The sequence below is a fragment of the Corvus kubaryi genome, unplaced genomic scaffold (genome assembly GCF_017639235.1).
Source record: "Corvus kubaryi isolate FWS band 111438036 unplaced genomic scaffold, C.kubaryi_AGA036_p1.0 49276, whole genome shotgun sequence".
Lineage (NCBI taxonomy): Eukaryota > Metazoa > Chordata > Aves > Passeriformes > Corvidae > Corvus > Corvus kubaryi.
In genome coordinates this window covers 3,738-12,255 of record NW_024581347.1, presented here as the reverse complement: position 1 = coordinate 12,255, position 8,518 = coordinate 3,738, and the positions used below count along the sequence as shown (strand labels likewise).

At 61.0% G+C, this 8,518-nt stretch overlaps 1 protein-coding gene across 1 annotated transcript; it reads left to right on the top strand.

The window, feature by feature from the left end:
* Nucleotides 1-3,313: 3,313 nt before the first annotated feature.
* Nucleotides 3,314-8,211, top strand: LOC121672318 (ETS-related transcription factor Elf-3-like). The gene is made up of 9 exons (XM_042044928.1): nucleotides 3,314-3,509; nucleotides 4,274-4,442; nucleotides 5,032-5,253; nucleotides 5,482-5,565; nucleotides 5,659-5,772; nucleotides 5,896-5,985; nucleotides 6,553-6,669; nucleotides 6,817-7,012; nucleotides 7,139-8,211. Exons 2-9 carry the CDS (start codon nucleotides 4,280-4,282, stop codon nucleotides 7,257-7,259), a joined length of 1,107 nt encoding a protein of 368 aa, XP_041900862.1. The 5' UTR covers nucleotides 3,314-3,509; nucleotides 4,274-4,279; the 3' UTR covers nucleotides 7,260-8,211.
* The last annotated feature ends 307 nt before the right edge of the window (nucleotides 8,212-8,518 follow it).

Genomic DNA, 8,518 nt, shown 5'->3' with positions numbered 1-8,518 from the left:
GGGGGGGGGCTCGGGGTCCTGCCGGGGGTGCGGGGAGATGATGGGGGGGGCTTCGGGGTCCTGCCGGGGGTGGGGGGAGATTCTAGGGAGGTTCGGGGTCCTGAGGGGGTGGGGGGAGATGCTGGGGGGCGCTGGGGAGAAGGGGGTGCAGTGCAGGGCCCTGTGGGATGGGGGATGTCGGGAGAGTGCAGGGTCCTGCTGGTGGGAGATTTTGGGGGAGATGCTGGGAGGTGAGGCCGGCAGGGGCCTTGCCAGGGTGGGTTGCAGTGGGGGGATGTGTGACACGGTGCCAGTGTGTGGTGGTGCCCTCCAGGGTGGGGAGGGGGACAGCGACCTGTACCCGCAACCCCTCAGGGCCGGGCTCAGCTCCTGCAGCTTCCATTTTCTCTTTTCCAGCCAGCCGGCACTGGTTGAACTGGTCAGACAGAGCAGCTGAGCGGGAGCTGCCAGCCTCGGGGCTGTGCCCATGCTGACCCCCAGATGCCATCACTCCCACGCAAACCCTGCCCCCTGCCTGGGCACCCCCTACTCTGAGAACCTGGGGCTGCAGCCTGGGTTTCAAACACACCTGCAGGGCTGGTGCTGAGCAGTGGCAGGCAGCTCTGAGGTGTCTCGGGGCTGGCAGTGCCCAGGGGTATCCCAGCCCCCAGCACCATGCCCTGCATCACCCTCAGCCTGTGACATGGCTGTCGCCTGTGCGTGAGCCTCCGTACCAACAGCCACCATGGTGCTGCCTTGGGTTACACACCTGGGGGTGTCATGGGCCCAACTACCCCTGGCAGGGCAGGTGACACCGCAGCATCCTGCTCCCACCTGGCGTCTCAGCCACTCGTGGCACCACAGACGCTTTTTCTTGCCAGTCACCATGTCACTCCACACTCATGGCCACCTCTTTCTTGCTGCAGCAAGATGCCAAGCCTGGGCTGGCAGCACCCTGTGCCATGCACCCCACGTGCCTGAAGGTGCACTGGGAGCTTGGGCTAGCAGCAAGGGGACAGCAGGGACACAGCCCTGGGAGGTACCAGCTCTGGCGATGAGATGCTGGCAGCCCTGTGCCACCCATCCTCATGCTCAAGGTGGAGTTGCTCAGAGCCATCAGGGCTGCGGCTGCTCCTGGGCAGGGGAGGGTCCCATGGGCACCATTCTGCACCTTGCTGTGCCCTGTGGCTCTGGGGAGTCCATGGGGACACCTCAGGAGAGGCTTATGCCCTCCCAAGCTCCCAGCACAGTGCTTCAGCATCTCCAGGGAGTGTTGCCCATGGCGATCTCCCCAGGGCCCATTATAGGGCCCAGGTTGTGGCACATCAGTGGGCAAAGGGGCAGGAAGGGCATTCCTGCAGGCAGGAAAGCTGGAGGGTACCCGCAGGGGCTTGGGGAGGATTGCTCAGATCCACTGGCCTCCTGATTCCCAAACCCCAGGGGAAGGAAGGGGCAGGCTGCGTCACAGAAGGACCTGGAGGGCTCCTGTCATGCCAGGCACACATCAGAGGCTGAGGGTATCACCCACTGAGAGCAGCTCTCTCACGGGGGGTGGCATTGCCGGGGCACACGGACTGGCTGTGGTGCCTCCCTCAGTGCCACTGTCAGCCTGCAGGGAAGGGGGACCTGGGAAAGGGGTGCTCAGGGTGGTCTGTGCCAGACAGCCCTGTCAGGCAGCCCCCAGATTCCCTGCGATGGGAAGAGCTGCGGGTGGGCTGCGCGTGGCTCGGGCAGGAGACTCCCAAATGCCACATGGCCACCTCATCACCGCTTGGCTTGTGGCCCAGGGGCTGGCACAATGTGGGCACGTCCCACCCTGCTGCAGGGACACCAGCATTGCAGCGGTGGGTGGAAAAGCCTTCCCCAGGGGCAGGTTTCCAACCACAGGCAGGTTTCCCCAGTGGGCAGCTGGGTCCCCAGGCACGGGGGAGCCCTGGGCTCAGTCCCTGGCAGGATGCATGTTCAGGCTCTGTGTCTGCCCACCCTGGTGGCCCTGGCTTGCCCTGTGGCACTGACAGACAGGGCTGCTCCCTGGCACGGGGATGTCCCTGTGGGATGCGTGTCCAGGAAACAAAAGGGCCTGGCAGCACCAAGCACTCGTGACTGTGCTGCGGAGGAATGAAGCTGGGGTAGGTGATCAGCTGCTGGGACCCGGTGCCTCCTGGTTGGCACACGGGCCCTGCCTGCCTCGGGGCTGGGGGATGTGACAAGGGGGACAGGACATGAGCCCCCCTGCCCTTGCTGGTCCTCGTGCCAAGGTGCAGGATCCATGTTTGAAACAGTCTGTCACCACTGTGGTGTCACAGGAGATGGTTTGAAGTGATAAGGGCCCTGAAGTGACAAGGAGGTGGCTGTGTGATGCCAGGGTCTGCCCTGCTCCCAAGTGCCCAGCATTGCCTCAGCCCGATGGGGCATGGATGTGGCTGGCTCGGCAAAGTACCAGAACCAGGCAAAGAGGTGCCCAGCTGTGGCTGGGACTGGCCTGGCCTCCCTTGCCAGCACAGGGCTAAACCCAGCAGTAACAGACCTCAAAAGGGCCCCAGGTACCCCTGCCCAAAGCCAGAGGGGCAAGAGCCACCACAGGTAATTCCCCAAATGCATCCCACAACCCTGCCTTGTCCCTTGGCACTTGCCCTGGTGAGTGTGCCTGTCTGTCTGTGCCAGGCGCGTGTGACACGGCAGGGATGGGCTGTCCCAGCTCTGCAGCCTGTCCCAGACCTCCCCCAGGCAAAACCCGACCCATTCTGACAGACAGAGCAGCGATTCTCGGGCACTTGCATGGTCTCTGCTCCACCCCCACAAAGACCACTGTCCCCACCTGAGCCCTGTCCCCAGCGCGTGTCCTGTCCCCAGCGCGTGTCCTGCTTTGTCACTGAGACCCTCTGCCTGCTTTGTGCCAGTCCCAGCCTGGGCCCCAAGCATGGCCAGGGCACCCACACACCCCTGCTGACTACCAGGGCTGGGCTGCCCACCAGGCCTGGGGGCTGCTGGGGGCAGTGGCCAGGGGCAGTGGCCAGGGGCAGTGTCCTGGCTCCCTCGCTGCGGGCAAACCCCAGGCAGGGATCCATAGGCCCCAGGGCCTGCTCTGACCCCAGGGTGTTTTTGGCTGCAGGAGCTGAGCGAACCTGCTGCTGTGAGCAAACAAACATAAGCCTGGCAAATGGCAGCAAAGAAAACAGCCCATGAAGGCAGTGTGGGTGAAACTCTGGGCACCGGTGGGGCACGGGCTCTGACAATGATTAAACTGGCCAACCCAGATTTCCCGGCAAGGCAGCTCAGGGCTGGGACCCGGTGGTTCATATTATGCAAATCACCTGGATCTGGGAGCATGAACGTTTGGGGCTGGAATTCCCCTCGGGCTGCCAGATTGTTACGCCGCCCAAGCTATAAAAGCAGAGGCACGGGCAGGGCTTGCCCATCGGCACCAGCCTCCCGGGGCCCATGAGCAGTGGCTAGCGGCCAGCCTGGCCTCCGTCTCCCCTTGCTCCTCTCTGGATTACCCGCCGCTCCTGGAGTTGCCATCACAGAAGGTACCAAAGCTTTTTTTTGCCGAGGCCTGGTGACGTCCCTGAGGCCAGGACAGCTGCTTTGCTCTCCTCCCCGTGCACCTTCGCTCTCACCGGGGGATGCGCTTTGGTCTTTTCTCGCTCCACGTTTGCTCTCCCACCGCAGCTGATGCCCTTCGGGGGCCAGCGGGACGGCAGCTCCCTCCAGCCCCCAGGGTTTATAAAGCAGACAGCACGATTTGGCTTTTTGTGAGGGCCGGGCAGGGGCTTGGTCCTGTCCTGGCTGCAGTTTTTGGGATGTGCTTATGGCGACTGGTTGAGAGGACTGGAGCCGCTGGTGCTGAAGTCCAGCGGTGGGCAGCGGGGCAGCTGGCTGTGCCATGGGGCTCAGGAGTGGCCAAGTGCCCGTAGCCCCCACGCACCGAGGGGCTGTGTGTTGCTGTTCTCTGCCAGCCACCTTCTTGCTGTCACCTCTTGCTGGCTGCCAGCAGGGTGAGGCCAGGCTGCTGGGGACAGGGCTTTTCACAAGCACAGTGACGCCACGTCCCCAGCTCGCTCCGGCTCAGCCTCCCTCTCTCCTGGCCCCTGAGGAGGTGGTGAGTCAGGCCCCAGCCCCAACCAGCAGGTGCTGGGTGGATATTTCTGCAGAAGTGACCTGAGAGGCAACGATGGGTGGAGGGAGGGACGGCCCAACCTCACCCAGCCTGACTCTGGGGTGCTGCAGGTGCTGCAGGCCTGGGTCCCCCTGCCTGCACAGGGCTGGGGCTCACTGTCATCTCTCGGCACAGAGCTCCATGGCAGGATCGTGTGAGATCAGCAACATCTTCTCTAACTACATCAGTGCCATGTACCAGCCGGACGAGGTGCAGCCAACCTTGGACATGCTGGGACACCTCGGGGATGACAGCAGCCTGGGGCTGAGCCTCCCCGCCAGCCAGCCCCCCACACAGAGCACAGGTAGGACAGGGGAGTGGCAGTAGGGCAGTTGTGAGGCAGTGCCGCTGGCTAGGAAGAGCACTGTAAGGTCCTTGTCCCACTGGGACAGGTCAGCAGCTTCTACCATGCCTCAGTTTCCCCAGGGAAAGGCCAAAAGGCTGTGGGAGGAGACCCTGGGTGGCCCTAGGTACGGCTGCTGGGAGCACGTGTAACTTATACAGGAGATGGGGGAATCATTGTCCTCCTCCCGCAGCACAGGCCAGGGGACAGGCTGCCAGGGCTCACCAGGAGCTGGAGTTTGGAAGTATAATCCTGGTGATGGGGGCCCATCATGTGATGGTGCTCAGGGGGGCATGAGAAACCCCAGCAGAGCAGCACCAACAGGACAAATGGCACCGAAACCAGCGGTGCGGGCAGTGCGGGGTCACTGCTGTCTGCAGGGCAGGGCGCTAAGGACCCTTTAGTCCTACAGCTCTTCAAGTGTGGGCCCTGCTGTGCCCCGCAGGATCGCCACTGGACCAGAGCAGGTGTCTAGTGGCCACCGGCAGCCCACACGAGGCACACGGTGCCGGCACGGCCTGCTCTGAGCCCTGCTCTCCATCCCTTGCAGACAAGCCGGAGTGGTTCAGCGAGCTCCCGTACTTCTGGACCAAGGTGCAGGTGCTGGAGTGGATCAGCTACCATGTGGAGAAGAACAAGTACGACGCCAGCTCCATCGACTTCTCCTGCTGCAACATGGATGGGCACACGCTCTGCCACTGCAGCAGGGACCAGATGCGCCTCATCTTTGGGCCCCTCGGGGACGAGCTCTACGACCGCCTGCACGAGATCAGTGAGTGAACCAAAGTCTCCTCCATCTGCAGGCCTGGCAGCTTGAGGAATGAGGCTGAGAGCTCTCCACTAGCCCAGCATCCCCTGCTTCCCAGGCACTGCAGGGGCTGTGTGGGAGGGTGTGGGGGCACAGACCAGAGTCCAGGCACGGCTGGGCTCAGCTCCCAGTGTGCACTATTCCCCTTCAAATGGAAGAGGCATTGCTAATCCCAGTCCTTCACCCCTGTAGCCTCTGATGAGCTGAACTGGATCATTGATTTGCTGGAAAAAGAGGATGCGACTTCCCAGACCTTCCTGAACTCCAGCCACCTGGGTAAGAGAGGGGCCCTGGCCCAGCCTTTTTCCCAGGGATCACATACCGATGGCAGCAAGGCTAATCCCTTCTTCCCTTCTCTGCCCCTTCCAGAGCTGGGAAATCCCTGTGCCAAGGACTCCCTGGAGGACTTAAAGCCCACAAACCCTTTCACAGACTTCACCTGCTTGCCGGGTGCCATGTCCCCAGGCAGCTCTGATGTCTCAGGTCAGTGTTTTGACAAGGGTGGGTTTGGGTCTTGCAGCACTCTGGTGGTGGGGGAAGTGGTGGGAACCAGGAGAAAAGTCTCCAGATGCTCAGCGGTCTGAGCCCTGATCCTTTGCCTCTCAGGGCCTGTGATGTCCCACAGCCCCAACTCTCAGGACTCCGGTGGAAGTGACCTCGACCTTGACCCTGCAGAATCAAAGCTCTTCCCTGATGGTGAGTTGTTAGCTTCCACACAGGAGCTGGGAGGAGAGGGCTGGGTCCCAGGCAGTTCTGCACATCCTACCTGGCAGTGATCTAGGGACAACACCTGAACACCCATCCTCACACTGGGAGGGAGGGAAAGGTCTGTTTCCCTGAGTGCTCTGCTTCTGTTTCTCTCCACTGAGCAGGGTGAAGGGCAGGACTGGGATAGCTGGGCAGTGGTCATACTGGGGGAAAGGGGTGGGTGGTGGCAGGTGGGTGAAGACTGCAGCCAGAGATCCTGGGCACAGAAATGAGTGTTTGGTATTGATCCCAGCTGGTGATGGTACTGGGAATTACCAGGAATGCAAGGAAGCAGTAGGGTTTGGGGAAGGAACAGCATGCTGCCCTAAGCATACTGTCAGGGATGAGGGTGGAATGAGGCTGGAGGGAATGGGGCGACCTTGTTCTCAGGGGGTATTTCCCTGGTACCTGGGCCTGAAAAGAGGGCACTTCTGGTCCCCAGGAGGACAGGGAGGGGGAGGCTGTGGCCCAGCATGCACTGGCCAGCCTGACATGTGCCCCTCTCTGTGTGCACAGAGCACTTTTCAGGCAGCAAAAAAGGGGACAGCAAACACGGCAAGCGGAAACGGGGACGGCCCCGAAAACTCAGCAAGGAGAGCAGAGACTGCCTGGAGAACAGGAAGAGCAAGCACTGTATGTGAACCCTTCAGCCCTTGGCTCTTGGCTTCGTGGGGGTGATGGGAGGAAGGGCCATGGGCCTTGGCAGGGGCGTTTAGGGAGATCCAAAGTACAAGGACCTGCAGGAGCCTCCCTCCTTTACAGCTCAATCTCCTCTTTCAGCCCCAAGAGGTACCCACCTGTGGGAGTTCATCCGGGACATCCTGATCCACCCCGAGCTGAATGAGGGGCTAATGAAGTGGGAGGACCGGCGGGAAGGGGTCTTCAAGTTCCTGCGCTCAGAGGCAGTGGCTCAGCTCTGGGGCCAGAAGAAGAAAAACAGCAGCATGACCTACGAGAAGCTGAGCAGAGCCATGCGGTAAGTGCCCTGCTTTGTCCTGGGGGCACCTGCCCCACACAGCTGGCTCAGCCCACCAGGCCTCCAGCAGCTCCTCAGTGCCTGGGGCTGCATCCAGAGCCCTGATTCCACCTCCATCTCCTGCAGATATTACTACAAACGAGAGATCTTGGAGAGAGTGGATGGGCGACGGCTGGTGTACAAGTTTGGGAAGAACTCCAGCGGCTGGAAGGAAGAGGAGGTGCTCAACAGGGACAAGGAGCTGTAGGAGTCCTGGATGAGCCAGGGTCTGAGAAGCCCCTCAGGGCCAGCCCTGAGCTGGGCTCCTTGACAGGAAACTTTGCCTGCAGCTGTACCTGGAAGCTGCTGCCCCATGCAGCGTGTGGAACTCCGACCCTCGCAGGGGCATGCTCGTGTGTGCGGGTGGCTGCCAGCACCGAGGTGTTCAGAGCCAACATTTTGGCTCCAGTAGGTTATTGCAAACTGTGACTTCCCTTGCTGGATTCCTACCTCCACCTGGAGCCGCAGGGACTGGGGCTGTTTCAAAGCCTGAACAGATGCAAAGGGGAAGAGAATTTCAAGCCCCGCTGTGAGAGCCCAGCAGGTCTCCTGCTGTCACCCACCTCCCGACTGGGCAGAGGAGCAGCACGTCTGTGTCACCTGTGTCTGGACAGATCCCAGCTCTGGGGTCTTCCCTCTCACTGCTTGCACCGTGAGGAAGGTGCCCCCTGTCCTGTGGGCTGGGTGAGACCCCCTTTGTGTAGCAGCTTCTCAATGTGGCACCTGCTGAGAGAAGATGGGAACATTGTGGAGCTTCACCTGGCCCCAGAAGGCCCTCAATGAGAAGAGGATGTGGGACAGCAGGGCCATGCTGCATTTCCAGCCCAGCTGCTGGGCTGTGTCTAGAGACAGGCCTTTTCCCCAAAAGGAGCTTCTAATTTATGTAAGACCCAAAAAGAGCACAGAGTGAATGTACAGATCTATTTTTCCATGAGTAAGATGTTCCTGTGTGAGAGTGTGCATCGTGGGGCACACGGGTGTGTGGTGGCTGGTGGTGATGCTCAGCTGGACTGAAGTGATGTCACAGGGCACAGACTGGTGCTGTGCCAGCCACAGAAGGGGACTCCAACCGAGCCAGGCACCCGGCAGGTGCATGTGGTTTCCTCCATTTCAAATGGGAATATAAGATGAATAAATGGTTGGTTTGTTGGGGTTTTGTACCTACCTGTAATTTTTCTTGTTTTTCTTAAAGACATGGTGAGAACTTGGGATGTACCATGGCATGAACGTGATCTGCCACCATCTCCTGCCTGCTGTGGCCTGGACCTGCCTGGTCATCCTGGCACAGGGTCACAGGGTCTTCTCAGGGTGAGGTGGGCTTGTCCCAGCCTGGCTCAAAGCCACCCATGGAGGGGCATCTTACACCTGCTCCCAAACCTTGGCCCCTCTGAGAACCCTTTAGAATTCTAGCCCTGGCACTCGCCTTTCCTGGAGCACTGGCTCCAAGCCAGAGTTCACCAGCTGCAG

Coding starts and splice junctions, on each gene's coding strand:
- LOC121672318 (XM_042044928.1), top strand. CDS start 4,280: ATGGCAGGATCGTGTGAGATCAGCAACATCTTCTCTAACTACATCAGT. Junction 5,254..5,481: donor CGACCGCCTGCACGAGATCA/GTGAGTGAACCA, acceptor TCACCCCTGTAG/CCTCTGATGAGCTGAACTGG. Junction 7,013..7,138: donor AAGCTGAGCAGAGCCATGCG/GTAAGTGCCCTG, acceptor CATCTCCTGCAG/ATATTACTACAAACGAGAGA.